This window comes from Cervus elaphus, chromosome 11, assembly GCF_910594005.1.
Source record: "Cervus elaphus chromosome 11, mCerEla1.1, whole genome shotgun sequence".
Lineage (NCBI taxonomy): Eukaryota > Metazoa > Chordata > Mammalia > Artiodactyla > Cervidae > Cervus > Cervus elaphus.
The window spans coordinates 100744232-100761057 of NC_057825.1; the positions used below are offsets into that span (position 1 = coordinate 100744232).

Consider the following 16826-nt stretch of genomic DNA (forward strand, 5'->3'; position numbering starts at 1 on the left):
CCACCTCTCTCATCAAGTTACCACCATCACTCTCATCTGGTGATCTTATGGAGTGCCATGCATTGGTGTAAGTGCTTTGTTCTTGTGCGATTCAGCTGCTAAATCATGTCTGACTCTTTTCGACCCCGTGAACTGCAGCACGCCAGGCTTCCCTGTCCATCACTATCTCCCAGACTTTGCTCAGATTCATGTCCATTGAGTCGGTGATGCTATCTAACCATCTCATCCTCTGCTGCCTCCTCCTTTTGCGTTCAATCTTTCCCAGCATTGGGGTCTTTTCCAATGAGTTGGGTCTTCGCATCAGGTGGCCAAAGTATTGGAGCTTCAGCATCAGTCCTTCCAATGAATATTCATGGTTGGTTTCCTTTAGGATGGACTGGTTGGATCTCCTTTCAGTCCAAGGGACTCTCAAGAGTCTTCTCCAACACCACAGTTCAAAAGCATCAGTTCTTTGGTGCTCAGCTTTCTTTATAGTCCAACTCTCACACCCATACATAACTACTGGAAAAACCACAGCTTTGACTAAACAGACCTTTGTCAGCAAAGTGATGCCTCTGTTTTTGGATATGCTGCCTAGGTTTGTCATAGGTTTTCTTCCAAGGAGCAAGCGTCTTAATTTCATGACTGCAGTCACTGTCTGCCGTGATTTTGGAGCCCAAGAAAATGAGATCTGCCACTGCTTCCACTTTTTCTCCTTCTATTTGCCATGAAGTAATGGGACCAGATGCCATGATCTTAGTTTTTTAAATGTTGAGCTTTAAGCCAGCTTTTTCACCCTCCTCTTTCACCTCCATCAAGAGCTCTTTAGTTCCTCTTCACTTTCTGCCTTTAGAGTGATATCATATGTATATCTGAGGTTATTGATATTTCTCCCGGCAATCTTGATTCCAGCTTGTGCTTCTTCCAGCCCAGCGTTTCTCATGATGTACTCTGCATACAAGTTAAATAAGCAGGGTGACATTATACAGCCCTGACACACTCCTTTCCCGATTTGGAACCCGTCTGCTGTTCCATGTCCAGTTCTAACTGATGCTTGTTGACCTGCACACAGGTTTCTCAGGAGAGGCAAGATGGTCTTGTACTCCCATCTCTTTAAGAATTTTCCACAGTTTGTTGTGATCCACATAGTCAAAGGCTTTAGCATAGTCATTGAAGCAGATGTTTTTCTGGAATCCCCTTGCTTTCTCTATGATCCAACGAATGTTGGCAATTTGATCTGTGGTTCCTCTGCCTTTTCTAAATCCAGTTTGTACATCTGGAAGTTCTTGATTCATGTACTGCTGAAGCCTACCTTGAAGGACTTTGAGCATAACCTTGCTAGCATATGAAATAAGCACAAATCTGCGGTAGTCCAAACATTCTTCAGCATTGCCCTTCTTTGGGAATGGAATGAAAACTGACCTTTTCCAGCCCTGTGGACACTGCTGAGTTTTCCAAATGTGCTGACATATTGAATGCAACAGTTTAACAGCATCATCTTTTAGGATTTGAAATAGCTCAGCTGGAATTTCGTCACGTCCACTAGCTGAGCACTTACCTTCACACTCCAGGATGTCTGGCTGTAAGTGCTTTACTCCCATTAACTTGCCTCGTCTCCACACTGACCCTAAGGAAGGTACACCACAGAGAGCAAGGCAGAGTCATTTGGTTCGTATCCACATTCAGCCGGTGGAGCCTGGGTTCAATTCCAGGCAAAACAGCTCCAGATTTCAGATTTCATTTTCTTGGCGGCGTGGACACTTGCTGCCCTTTGACCACCACATTGTGACGTAGCTTCCAAATGGTCTACTCGGGTCCCTCTGGCCACCCCTCTAATCCACCTCCAGGGAGGAGGCAGAAATCACCCTCAGAGGTACATCTAAGTCATGTCACTCTCTTCCAACGGCTTTCCTGTTCTTAGGACAAAGACGAAAGCTCGCGGCTTACACGGTCTCACACGGCACCCCCACCTCGTCCCACCCTGCACTTCTTCGCTCCCTCCGCTCAGCCACGCCAGCGCCCTTTCCCACATCCTTTCCTCTCAAGGCCTTGCCTGCACTCCTTGTTCACTCAGGTACACACTCCCCATCTCCTTACGGCCTATTCACCCCTCAGATCTCACAGCAAGCATCACCCCCTCAAGAGTTCAGATTATGGAAGTGAGAATCCTTTTCTAGTGTGCCAAACTTCCCTCTAAGCAATGCTTTTCTTAACTCACTGATTATTTAGAAATCTGTTGCATAATTTCCAAGGACTTTTTCCTGTTCTCTTTCTGGTTTTGGTTTCTAATTCAACTCCTTGTGATCAAAACCCTACACTGCATGATTTCAAAATCTGTTCAGGACCATCTATTTTGGTGAATGTTCCATATTCACTAAAAAGAATGCAATTGGGGGGTGAAGTGTTTCACAAACGTTAATTAGATCCAGTTTGTTCATGGTGCTATTCTGTTGTTTTATAATATTACTAATCTTCTGTCTGCTTGTTCTACAGCATTGCAGAGAGGAGTATTAAAGACTGTAATTATAAGTGTGGCTTTACCCATTTCTCCCTTCAGTTCTATCCATTTCTACTGCATGTATTTTGAAGCTCTGATGTTGGGTGTATACACATTGAGGACTGTTACATCTTCTTGCTGAATGATCCATACTATCATGTAATGCACCACTTTATTCCCAATAATGTTCCTTGTCCTGAAGTATACTTTGTCTGATATTAAAATCTTTTGAATGGTGTATCTTTCTCCACTCTTCAACTTTTAACCTGCCTGTATGATTATGTTTAAGGTGGTCTCTTAGTCTATAGTTGGATCTCTTTCACTCTGGTTTTCATTTGCATTTCACAGATGACATATTATGTGCTCAGGATCTTTTTATATGCCTGTTGGTCTGTCATATTTTCTTTTTTTAAGTGCCTGCTCAAGTCTTTTGTCAATATAAAAAAACCCTAAGTTATCTTCTTATTTCTTGGGTAACTTTGAATCGTTACTGACCGTAGTGGATAGTGTTCAGTATCTTACATTAAGTACAGTGATACTAGCTTTGCTTTAGTTTTCTCTTGTTGCCCTTCAACTCAGATGACCATTATATCTACTACTGTGGGCAAGAATCCCTTAGAACAAATGGAGTAGCCATCATAGTCAAGAAAAGAGTTCAAAATGCAGTACTCAGATGACCATTATATCTACTACTGTGGGCAAGAATCCCTTAGAACAAATGGAGTAGCCATCATAGTCAAGAAAAGAGTTCAAAATGCAGTACTTGGATGAAATCTCAAAAATGACAGAATGATCTGTGTTCGTTTCCAAGGCAAATCATTCAATATCAGAGTAATCCAAGTCTACGCCCCAACCACTAATGCCAAAGAAGCTGAAGTTGAACGGTTCTACGAAGACCTACAAGACCTTCTAGAACTAACACCCAAAAAAGATGTCCTTTTCATTATAGGGGACTGGAATTCAAAAGTAGGTAGTCAAGAGATACCTGGAGTAACAGGCAAATTTGGCCTTGGAGTATAGAATGAAGGAGGGCAAAGGCTAATAGAGTTCTGCCAACAGAACACACTGGTCATAGCAAACACCCTCCTCCAACAGCACAAGAGAAGACTCTACACATGGACATCACCAGATGGTCAACATCAAAATCAGACTGATTATATTCTTTGCAGCCAAAGATGGAGAAGCTCTATACAGTCAGCAAAAACAAGACCAGGAGCTGACTGTGGCTCAGATCATGAACTCCTTATTGCCAAGTTCAGACTTAACTTGAAGAAAGTAGGGAAAACCACTAGACCATTCAGGTATGACCTAAATCAAATCCCTTACGATTACAGTGGAAGCAACAAATAGATTCAAGGGATTAGATCTGATAGACAGAGTGCCTGAAGAACTATGGACGGAGGTTTGTGACACTGTACAGGAGGCAGTGATCAAGACCATCCCCAAGAAAAAGAAATGCAAAAAGGCAAAATGGCTGTCTAAGGAGGCCTTACAAATAGCTGAGAAAAGAAAAGAAGTGAAATGCAAAGGAGAAAAGGAGAGATATACCCATCTGAATGCGGAGTTCCAAAGAACAGCAAAGAGAGATAAGAAAGCCTTCCTCACAGATGCTTCGGACCCAGAGCAAGAGGCGCTTTGTCTTCAAGGTCCCCGAGGAGGAGCGGCTGCAGCAGCGGAGAGAGATGCTCAGAGACCCAGAGCTGCGGTCCAAGATGATCTCCAACCCCACCAACTTCAACCACGTGGCCCACATGGGCCCGGGCGACGGTATGCAGGTGCTCATGGACCTGCCTCTGAGCGCCGTGCCCGCCGCCCAGGAGGAGAGGCCGGGCCCCGCCCCTGCCAGCCTATCCCGCCCCCCTCCGCCCAGGAACAAGCCCTACGTCTCCTGGCCCTCATCAGGGGGATCTGAACCTGGAGTGGCTGTGCCGCTAAGGAGTATGTCTGACCCTGACCAGGACTTTGACAAAGAGCCTGATTCAGATTCCACCAAACACTCGACTCCATCCAACAGCTCCAACCCCAGCGGCCCGCCGAGCCCCAACTCCCCCCACAGGAGCCAGCTGCCCCTCGAAGGCCTGGAGCAGCCGTCCTGCGATGCCTGAGGCCGCCGGCTCCCGCCACAGGGCCGGGGCCCAGGTGGTCTGCAGTGCCAGTGCCAAGACTGACCTGAGCCTCCAGTGTTGTCCAAGGAAATGTGGACTCGACGTGTAGACACGGAGATGAAGAAAATGCTTTATTATGATAACAATCAGTTCCGTGCTGCACTGTCTGGCGGTAGACCAGATCACCCTCTGCATAGCCGTGAGGCGATACAGCTTGTTTGCACATGAAGGACGCCCCGGCCCCTCCCGCCCACCCAGGGCCGGCCGCACCCCCGCGGATGCAGGCAGCTCAGGACGGCCTCGGGGCCGCGTCTGGCCCCTGCTCCCTGAAACCGTTTCCTAGGCGCTTAGGAGCATCGTAGGAAGTTGTACACATCATTCCCAGTGTCACTAGAGTCTTGAAGACAGGAAACGTGGAGGTTAGTCCGTGGCCTTTTCGTTCCTTTAGCCCATACACAGAGGCGGAAGTCCTCCTGCCGACCTCGTAGCCGTGGACAGAGGCCCTCGCGTCAGTCCGCTCTGTCACCACCACACGTGTCCCGTCTCTACTACTGTGAAGTCAGCCGCGCTCTGTGTCCTGCTCGCCTCCACAGCTCAGCCTCCCGCCCCGAAGCCTGTGGGTGGCGGGTGCTGGGCCCCGTGCCCACAGGCCGAGAGGCCGCGCCGGGGGCGCCCCGCCCCGCATGGAGCCCGCGATTCGTGCCCGCTACTGGATGCTGTAGACGCCGCCACACTCCACCCCCAGCACCCCGCCTGCTTCTGCCTCCCCTCCCGGCGCGGCCTGTCTCTGAAAGCTCGCCGGGAGCCGCCGGCAGGCTTCCCTCTGCCCCCTGCCAGCCAACGTCCTCGCCACGCTGTGGAAGACGTGCGTTTCCCGTGAGTCGGCGCTGAGTGACGTGGGCACCACAGCCTGCCCGTGCGTGCCACGCGCCCAGCACCTGCCTGCCTGCCCCCCGGGCCTTCCGCGGGGGCTGGCACCTGCTGGGGGTTCTGGTTTTTACTTTTTTAATGCAAGTCTGAGTCTTTGTAATTATTGAATCGTGAGAACATTTTTGAACAATTTACCTGTCAATAAAGCAGAAGACGGCAAAAAAAAAAAAAAAAAAAAAGCCTTCCTCAGTAATCAATCAAAGAAATAGAGGAAAACAATAGAATGGGAAAGACTAGAGATCTCTTTAAGAAAAGTAGAGATACCAAGGGAACATTTCATGCAAAGATCGGCACAATAAACAACAGAAATGGTAGGGACCTAACAGAAGCAGAAGATGTTAGGAAGAGGTGTCAAGAATATACAGAAGAACTATACAAAAAAAAAAAAAAAAATCTTCATGACCCAGATAACCATGATGGTGTGATCACTCAACTAGAACCATACATCCTGGAAAGCAAAGTCAAGTGGGCCTTAGAAAATATCACTAGGAACAAAGCTAGTGGAGGTGATGGAATTCCAGTTGAGCTATTTCAAATCCTAAAAGATGATGCTGTGAAAGTGCTGCACTCAATATGCCAGCAAATTTGGAAAACTCAGCAGTGGCCACAGGAATGGAAAAGGTCAGTTTTCATTCCAATCCCAAAGAAAGGCAATGCCAAAGAATGCTCAAACTACCGCACAATTGCACTCATCTCACATGCTAGTAAAGTAATGCTCAAAATTCTCCAAGCCAGGTTTCCATAGAACATGAATGGTGAACTTCCAGGTGTTCACGCTAGATTTAGAAAAGGGAGAGGAACCAGAAATCAAATTGCCAACATCTGCTGGATCATCGAAAAAGCAAGAGAGTTCCAGAAAAACATTCACTTCTGCTTTATTGACTATGCCAAAGCCTTTGACTGGGTGGATTACAACAAACTGTGGAAAATTCTGAAAGAGATGGGAGTACCAGACTACTTTACCTGCCTCCTGAAAAATCTGTATGCAGGTCAAGAAGCAACAGTTAGAACTGGACATGGAACAACAGACTGGTTCCAAATCTGTATTTGGAAAGGCTGTATATTGTCACCCTGCTTATTTAACTTATATGCAGAGTACATCATGAGAAATGCTGGCCTGATGAAGCACAAGCTGGAATCAAGATTGCCAGGAGAAATATCAATAACCTCAGATATGCAGATGACACCACCCTTATGGCAGAAAGTGAAGAAGAACTAAAAAACATCTTGATGAAAGTTAAAAAGGAGAGTGAAAATGTTGGCTTAAAACTCAACATTCAGAAAACTAAGATCATGGCATTCGCTCCCATCACTTCATGGCAGATAGATGGGGAAACAGTGACAGACTCTATTTTCTTAGGCTCCAAAATCACAGCAGATGGTGACTGCAACCATGAAATTAAAAGACACTTACTCCTTGGAAGAAAAGCTATGACCAACCTAGACAGCATATTAAAAAGCAGAGACATTACTTTGCCAACAAAGTCCGTCTAGTCAAAGCTGTGGTTTTTCCAGTGGTCAAGTATGGATGTGAGAGTTGGACTGTGAAGAAAGCTGAGTGCCGAAGAATTGATGCTTTTGAACTGTGGTGTTGGAGAAGACTCTTGAAAGTCCCTTGGACTGCAAGGAGATCCAACCAGTCCATCCTAAAGGAGATCAGTCCTGGGTGTTCATTGGAAGGACTGATGTTGAAGCTGAAACTCCAGTACTTTGGCCACCTCATGTGAAGAACTGACTTATTTCAAAAGACCCTGATGCTGGGAAAGATTGAAGGCGGGAGGATAAGGTGACGACATAGGATGAGATGGTTGGATGGCATCACTGACTTGATGGACATGAGTTTAAGGAAGCTCTGGGAGTTGGTGATGGACAGGGAGGCCTGGCGTGCTGCAGTCCTTGGGGTCACAAAGAGTCGGACACAACTGAGCAACTGAACTGAACTGTTGCCCTTTACCAACCTGAAGTTCCCTTCTGTTCTTAATTTGATGAGAACTTTTTAAAGAATCATAAATGGGTGTTAATATTTGTCAAATGCTTTTTCTGTGTCTATTGAATGATCACATGTTTTTTTTTTCTTCTTTAGTTATGTTAATATGGCAAATTACAATGATCTATTCTCAAATGTTAAATACTGGCTACAGAGGAGGGTACCTTTGAATTCCTGGAATAATCCCGATTAATCATGATATATTGTCCTTTTTTATCTTCCCAGGTGGCGCAGTGGTTAAGAATCTTCCTGCCAAGGCAGGAAGTGCAAGAAACGCACGTTCGATCCCTGGGCTGGGAAGATCCCCGGAGTAGGATATGGCAACCCATTCTAGTATTCTTGCCTGGAAAATCCCATGGACAGAAAAGCCTGGCAGGGTGCAGTCCTTGGGGTTGCCAAGAGTCTCACATGACTCAGCACGCACGTGTGCCTGTACTTCAAGGGAGAGCTGCATGCTAACAATGCTAACTAATGTCAACAGAGAAGCAGATGAGTTAAGAGTGGTATAGATTTGAGCTGGATAATCATCAATCAGGTTCAGTTCACTCATATTTTGTTTAGGATTTGAGTTCATTATATTCATGAGGAGTACTGGTCTTATAATTTTTCTTTTTTGTAATGCCTTGTCTTATTTTGGTAGCATGTTTTTCCTGGCCTCATGAAACAAGATGGGAAGCATTCCCTCTTCATCTATTCTCTGGAAGGGTTTGTGTTCTAGTGGTATTACTTCTTCCTTAAATGTTCAGCTGAAACCACCAGTGAAACCATCTGGGGTCTGGAGTTTTCTCAACTGGAAGAGTTTTAATTTCAGTTTCAATATCTTTAACAGGGGTTATTCAAATTGTTCTAGTTCCTCTCAGGTCAGTTTCATTAAATTATGGTTTTTGAAGAATTTATCTGTTTATCAATGTTATCAAATTTATTGCCATAAAGTTATTTGTAACATTCCCTTTCTCTTCTTTCGGGCTTCCCAGGTGGCACTAGTGGTAAAGAACCTGCTTGCCAATGCAGGAGACACAAGGGACATGGGTTTGATCCCTGGGTGGGTAAGATCCCCTGGAGGAGGGCATGGCAACACGCTTCAGTATTCTTGCCTGGAGAGTCCCATGGACAGAGGAGTCTGGCTCACTGCCCCTCTTCACTACCTCACCTCCAGGGTGGGATACACAGTTTTGAGGGCCTTCGCCAGCTGTGGAGCGCTTTGCCTGGCAAAGCAATAACTATTTTTTTTTACTTCACCCAAAACTCTTACTCCGTGTTTCTGTTTGGCACCAGTGAACAGAGGCTGTTTTAGCAACAATCATTTGTTTTCTTTCTTTCTCTCTTTTTAAAATTTATTTTAAAAAATTATTTGTTTATTTATTTTTGGTCCCGCTAAGGCATGTGGGCTCCTGGTTCCCTGACTAGGGATCAAACCTCTGCCCCCCACATTGGAAGGTGAAGCCTTAACCCACGGACCACCAGGGAAGTCTCTCTTTTTAAAACTTCTTGATCAGTCTCACTAGGCATCTGTCAATTTTATTAATCTTTTTAAAGAATAAACTTTGCCTTTTCTGACTTTCTCTTTTGCTTTCTGTCTCATTAGTTTCTGCTCTTTATTAGTTCCTCCATTCTACTTTCTTCAGGTTTCACTCACTCTTCCTTTTCTAGACTCTTGAGTTTGAGCTTAGATCACTGATTTAAAATCTCTCTTCTTGCCTAGCATATTCAATTAAAGTCATAAATTTTCATCTCAGCACTGTTTTAGCTGTATCTCCAAAACAAATCAATTAACTAAGAGTCATTCAAATTCTTTGGTTGGTAGTGGGTAGAAAATCTTCTCTTAGGCATTAGAGAGGAAGGGGGTGGAAAAGAACACAGGGAAACATTGTCAGGTGATGGTATGCTCCACAGGTTGACTGGAACGTTGGTTACATAGGTGTGTACACCTGTCAAAAATGCGATACTCAGACTTGCCAGGTGGTCCAGTGGTTAAGAATCCACCTGCCACTACAGGGGACTTGAATCTGATCCCTGCTCCAGGAAGATTCCACGTGCCGCAGAGCAGCTCAGCCAGAGGGCCACGACGACCGAAGCCCTCGGGCTCTAGAGCCCACGCTCTGCAGCTAGAGAAGCCACTGCGAGGAGAAGCCTGCACACCACAGCTAGAGAGCAGCCCCCACTGGCCGCAACCAAAGCCCACATGCAGCAACAGAAATCCAGCCATAAATAAAGAAATGTTTCAAGATGCAGTACTCTATACTGAAAACCTGAACTGCATATAGCACTAGGAGGTAGGCATCAGTACCTTCTTGTAAGTGAAAAATCTACGGCTCACAGGAGCTAACTGTGATATATAAACGTCATACATTTAGCCAGTGAAAGAGTCTGGAGTTAATAAACCTGTGTCATCAGAACCCTTGCTGTTTGCATGCTACCATACATTATTTGGGGCTTCCCCAGTAGCTCAGACGGTAAAGAATCCGCCTACAGTGCAGGAGACCTGGGTCTGATTCCTGGGTTGAGAAGATCCCCTGGAGAAAGCAATGGCAACCCACTCTAATATTCTTGCCTGGGAAATCCCATGGACAGAGGAGCCTGGTGGGCTACAGTCCATGAGGTTGCAAAGAGTCAGACACAACTGAGTGACTAACACTAACACTACACATTATTTTATCTAGGTATTTATACACACACATAGAGATTGAGATAAAGAAAGAGACGGACAGATCCTATGCAGCATGCATTTAATATGTGGTTGGGCGGGATGTGGAGGAGAATGGGTACATGTGTAAGTATGGCTGAGTCCCTTCACTGTTCATCTGAACTATCACAACATTGTTAATCAGCTATATCCCACTATAAAATGTTTTTGGTGTTAAAAAAAATAAAAATTAAATTTAAAAAATGCATGTGGCGGGAACTAGTCAGACTCCCCAGCAAGCTTACCTCACTGCCGTCGAACAGACAGAGGCGCACGTGTCTGCTCAGAACTTGGATGCTCACCCCTGGAAGAGGAATCACCTTGCAGCTCCAGAGAGTCAGAATCAAGGAGACACGGCTCGGTCTTGACCTGATCTGCAAGAGCAATCTGTTACGAGGAAGGTCTGCTTTTATGACTTATGAGACAAATTCACTTTCCAAGCACCTTTTGTAAAGAGTAACCATACTTACAGAGCCGGTTTTTGCATCCCACATTAGATCTCTGAAGGCCAGCTGGGAAGGTGTGAGCTCTGGCTGTAAGAAGTAACTTGCTCGAAATTGATTCCCTGCAAAAATAATTTTTCATTTATATTCTTACAAAGAATGAACGAAATTCAAAACCCCAAATCCATGATGTTACAGTACAAACTTAGGAAACAGACATTAAAAAATACCATGCATGCTGTTTGCTAGAAACTTGCTTCCTAAGACAGACATACCAACAGAGATAAGAACAGGAAGAAACACCAAGATGGAAGCACATAAGAGCTGATCTTAAAGCAGCTTCAGGAAAGACCTTAAGACTGTCAGGCCGGTAACATGCCCCGTGATGAAGATGACCCATTCAAATATTTTTGTAAAATTCAGAAAATCTGTAACCACATTTTGGACATTCTAGAAAAAGGGTATCATCATTAATTTTGCTTCTTTACATAAAAGTATTTTAATGCTGTTTTTCCATAATTTACTCATGAATACTTATTACAAAATCTATTCCCAGACAGTCCCTTAACGGCAAGGAGATCAAACCAGTCCATCCTAAACGAAATCAATCCTGAATATTCACTGGAAGAACTGATGCTGAAGCTGAAGCCCCAATACATTGGCCACCTGACACGAAGAGCTGATTCAATGAAAAAGACCCTGATGCTGGGAAAGATTGAAGGCAAGAGAAAGGAGTGACAGAGGATGAGATGGTTGGATGGCATCACCGACTCAATGGACATGAATCTGAGCAAATTCCAGGAGATAGCGAAGGACAGGAGAGCCTTGGCGGGCTGTAATCCAGGGGATCGCAGAGTCAGACATGACTTAGTAACCGAACAATAACAACAAATCTGCTGTGCTAGAAACTGGAAACACAAAGGTGAATCAGAGAAACACGTCCCCTGCCCCCATGAGCTTACAGCTCAGTGGGCGAAAATAATTAAGAAAAACAGGTAGACAAAAGACTAGATAAAATAATTATAAGCTGACTTAGACCTATAAAGGGTACTGACATGGATGAGAGTAGGAGAACCTACAAGGAAGGTGTCTCTGGGAAGGTGGCGTTTTATCCTGAGATAGAAGCATGAGGAGGAGGTGGGTGTTTGCGGGGCACGGAGAAGAGCCTCCCAACAGAGGAGCCTCAAAGCAGTCCCTACATAGATAACAACTCAGAGAATACAGGTGAGCCTCTCCCCAAAATCGCTGCTCTTTAAAATGAGCTAAGACTCCAAATTCCCAACGTGGGCATTCTGCATTCAATCCCTGGTCGGGGAACTAGACCCTGCATGCTGCTACTGAACGCCTCACGAGTCGAAACTAAAAAGATCTTGAATATTGTAATGAAGATCAAAGATCCTGCATGCTGCAACTAAGACCTGGTATAGCCAAATAAATGAATAAATATTTAAAAATAAAACGAGCTTATGAACAAATGGTGCCAAATACAGGGCAATCCAAGAATGAATGAGAAAATAGAAACAGTGAATAGAGATAACTCTTGGGGAAAGTCTTGATGTGAAGGAAAGCAGAGAAAGGGAGGCTTCAGCCAGAGTGGGATAGGGCTGAGCGGGGCTGGTTCACAGAGGTGGTGCTTGGACTATTGCTGAGGCAAGGAGCCGGTGGGGGAGGGGAGAGCAGGCAGCAGATACAGGAGAGGGGTGCTCACTGCGAGTCCTGCTTCTGAAATAAATGAAAGGGGGCTTGGCTTCTGATAGGATCAGGGCTCCCTCCTCCTGTCACGGCAAGATGAGGGGCAAGATGAGCATCCAAGAGATGTGAGATCCAACATCTTTAGCAACAACCTTCTCTGGCTGTGCCAGCAAAGTTAGATGTAAACCATGACGGCTTCACTCAAAGTCTGTCTGGTTGATGGACACCTGTACCTTCCTCCAGGAGCTGGAAGAGGGTGGAAGGCCTGAACCCGGCAGGAACAGCTCCCATCGTGGTCAACACATCAACAGTGTTTATCTGCTGAAGAGAGTAAAACAAAATTGACTTGCTTGCTTTCATTCAGGGTTTCTCACCTCTAGAATACGCTCTTTATTACTATAGCAACTACAACTCCCAAAACAAAAATACAATGTCCAGACTTTAGTGGGAGAATACAGCAGTTTAACCCCCAATTATGAGACGATGCCATCGCTGATACCTGGCCTTTCCCAAGGCTCTAAGCCCCATGCAGTGCTCCGGGAGCCGACCTCTGCGATTTAGACCGGCTGCTTATGCGTCGTTCCTGTCAAAATGGCCTGTCCAGCCCCACAAGGGAGTGCGCCATGTCACAGATGAGCTGATACCATGACCTGATGTGCACTGAAGAATGAATGGCTTTGTGTGTGTGTGTGTATATATATAATGTACATACACATGCACCCATGTCCATAAATAATAAATACAGTAAAAATCCCAGAAAGGATATATTTACTAAACAGTTAGTGGTGATTACCTATGGAAGGAGTGGGGTTTCATTTCATTATGTAACTTTTTAAATGATAGGATTATGGGTAGCTTCTTACTTTTTTGAGCTTTTTGGAATTTTTAAATGTTACAAAACTAAAATTAACAATTGTCTTTACCCAAATGATAGAAAATTCAAGCAGAATCAAGGTGAGACATTTCCAAGCCCTCAAATCTACTCTTCTGAACAGAAAAGACTTAATGGGAAATGTTACTCAGAGTACAGACTTACTAAACCAGAGGTGTGTATCAATGTTCTGTGCATTCCAGGCCCTGTACCCACTTAAGATCCAACGCTTTCATTTAAAGTTGTTTTGAATCTGAACTCTTATCAGAACTATTAGGTAACAAAATGAGGCGTTATTAATAAGATGAAGTGAAAAGTGCAAGTGTTAGTCGCTCGATCGTGTCCAACTCTTTGTGACCCCATGGACTATAGTCTGCCAGGCTCCTCTGTCCATGGGGTTCTCCAGGCAAGAATACTGCAGTGGGTTGCCATGCCCTCCTCCAGAGGATCATCCCAACCCAGGGATAGAACATACGTCTCCTGCACTGCAGGCAGATAAGCACTGAGCCACCAGGGAAGCCCCATTAATAAGACAGGAGATACCAACCTCTGAGATGGCTTTCCGGACAGCACTCCAGTGAGAATCGGTTCTAGGGAGACAGAGTAGCTAGGTGAGTGCAGGGAAAGTTTATGCCTGTTCACTCAGTCAGAGAACTTCATTAATCAAAGAACAAAGTATATCATTGTATCTTCTGACAATCTAACACTGCTACATGAAACTAAGAATACTATCACATGCTAAAAGTAACCACAAAGTTAAAGTTGTAATGACCTTTAAGCAAATGGTAATGAGAAAAGCTCCCAAACTATAAGTTGTTTCCATTTCAAGAAATTCTTCCATTATTTATAATAGTAAAGATAAACAAATAAAACATTTCATGAACCTGCTTTTATGTCCCCTCACACCATTTTACCTTTGCTTGACTTCTGCTCCTTCTGCTGCTTCATCCCCTACCTCTGTATCTTCTTCACTGCTTTCTTCACTTGATTCTTGGCCTTCTTCTTTATTATAGGGCTGAAAAATAGTATGAAATATGAAGTGCCTTTTACCTAATGGGAAAATCAACCAATAAATGTACTTTCAGAAAGATCTGAGTGTAGGTAGGGATTTAGTATATGACAGACATATCAAAAATCAGTGGATAAAAGCTCAAATAATGATGTCATTATTTGAAAAAAAGTACAAGGATAAAGGTAGAGAACAAGTTTAATTAATATAAGTGCCAGATGGAACTGATTCAAATGTAAAAATAGAAGAAAAGATATAAATAAAAGAACTACAGAAGTGTTAGAAGAAAATAATCTTGAGATGGGGGAATCCTTTCCACTCATGATAGCAAAACCAAAAATCATAAATGGAACACTGACAGATTTAACTACCTAAAGGTAAATCTGGTTGAAAGTCAACAAAGACGGTATCTGCTTCAAGTTTCCAAGGCTTAATATCCTTATTATAAGATAACACAAAAACTCTGCCATAGCAATACAATTTTCAAAAATCCCTTTGAAAAATGAATTAAAAAGGCAAATTTCAAAGAATAAATAGAAATAAATAAAGCAAGTGAAATGACACTCAACCTCACTAGCAATACAATAAATGCAAGTAAAAAACAATAATGAGCCCATTTTGTTTTTGGTCCTCACTTTGGCAAAAAGACTGATGATAGCCATCAGTGGCAAGTGTGCAGACAAACAAATATTCTCAGCTGCTAGGGATGGGAGTCCAAATAAGAATAACTTGCCTAATTTGCAAAATGGCAAATTCTATCAATATACCCAGGTGTAAACCCTTTGCAGCAGCAATGAGCATCTAGGAATTTATTTAAGGGGAATAATGGGACAGGGTTATGTGCAGACTGATCACAACGCAGGTTCTTCTTTTCCAAGAGTCCCTGATTATAGCAATGAATCAAGCTAAAAGGGGCTTCCCGGGTGGCTCAGTGGTAAAGAATCCTCCTGCCAATGCAGGAGAGATGTGGGTTTGATCCCTGGGTCAGAAAGATCCCCTGGAGAAGGAAATGGCAACCCACTCCAGTATCCTTGCCTGGAAGGTCCCACAGACGGGGAGCTTGATAGGTTACAGTCCATGGAGTTGCAAAGATTCGGACATAACTGAGCATGCACGCAACCTAAGAAAACTACATTTTCCAAGCCCTCCTCACAGCTAGGTGTTGTCAAGAAACTAAATGCTGGTCCAGGAGATATAACTGGAAGCTTTTTGTGTAACTTCCAGGAAACCTTCTATAAAAGACTGCAGCTCTTGCCTTTTGACTTCTTCCTCACTTCTCCTTTCTCTCTGCTTGGAATTGTTCAAAGATATAGCTGCCAACCTAAAGAGATAACAACCCTAGGGACAGCTGATGGCACCTAACCACAGAGTAAAATATTGCTTCTGTTGTTTAATCGCTGTCATGTCAGACTCTTTTGCAACGCTATGGACTGTAGCCCACCAGGCTCCTCTGTCCACGGGATTTCCAGGTAAGAAAATCCCATAGACAGAGTGAGTGGCCATCTCCTTCTCCAGGGAATCTTCCCGACCCAGGGGTCAAACCTGTGTCTTCTGCACTGGCAGGTGGATTCTTTACCACTGAGCCACCAGGGAAGACCTGAGTAAAATATGAGGTAGGGCCTTGCCATCCCTTGTCTGCCCATCTCCACGCTTCCTCCATATGCAAGAGAAAGATGCGTCTACCTTAGTTAGGCCACAGTTTGGAGGTCTTTAGCTCTAATGGAAGTTAACCCCAGCCTCCATGCAATGTCACTTCAAGCTATAGACTGCTGCTGCTGCTCTGCTCAGCTGCGTCTCTCTGCGACCTCGTCAACTGTAGCCTGCCAGGCCCCTCTGTCCAAGCAACTTTTAAAATATTTTATTTACTGGTTGATTCACTGATTGACTGAATTTTGGCTGTGCTGAATCTTCACTGTGAGCGGGGGCTAATCTCTACTTGCAGTGTGTGGGCTTCTCACTGTGGTGGGTTCTCTCATTGCAGAGCACGGGTACTCAATAGATTTGGTTTTCAGGTTCATAAGTGTGGGTTAAGTAGTGGTGGTATACTTTACATATAAGTTATATATAACTTAAATATAAGTTGAGGCATAGCTTGAACCTGCATCCCCTGCATTGGTAGGCAGACTCTTAACCACTGGACGATCAGGGAAGCCCCCAAAGTGGGGCAGTCTTGCGGGACTGCGCCCTTATCTCGTGGGGTCTGTGCTAAGTCCAGGAGTTGGTGCCAGAAGTGAACTGCATTGTTGGATACCTGGTTGGCTTCAAAAAAACAGTGTGAAAAACAACATGTATCTGGTGTCAAAAAAACCCCCCACACAGCTAGTGTCAGAAGTGGTATGAGGAAAAACAAGACATCTCAGTGTGGTTACTAGAAAATTTTAAATTACATTTGTGGTTTGCATTATACTTGTACTGAACAGCACTGATCTATATATATGGGACAGCAAATGACCATGCCATACTATGAAATATGAAAGAACTAGGCAACCAACATGCATATACACTGTTCACATCTTAGAAAGGATCATGTATTTGTGGAAGGTAAGAAAAGTTAACTGCAGTTTTCTTTCACAACAAAAAATAAATGTCTATTCATTTTTATGATCAAGACGAACCCACAGAGCATCTTC

General features: G+C 44.2%; 1 protein-coding gene across 4 annotated transcripts in view; it reads right to left on the minus strand.

Moving 5' to 3' along the window:
* NPHP1 (nephrocystin 1) overlaps positions 1-16826 on the minus strand; it is a 65580-nt gene that overhangs the window by 30801 nt on the left and 17953 nt on the right. For 3 of the 4 annotated variants that reach the window (XM_043918756.1, XM_043918759.1, XM_043918758.1), the window contains exons 7-11: positions 14102-14202; positions 13735-13777; positions 12550-12637; positions 10652-10746; positions 10427-10555 (exon numbers count right to left, since the gene is read on the minus strand). In XM_043918756.1, coding sequence (XP_043774691.1) covers positions 10427-10555; positions 10652-10746; positions 12550-12637; positions 13735-13777; positions 14102-14202 — 456 coding nt within the window. The remainder of the gene's footprint in view (positions 1-10426; positions 10556-10651; positions 10747-12549; positions 12638-13734; positions 13778-14101; positions 14203-16826) is intronic. The other variant, XM_043918757.1, reaches the window with a different exon arrangement.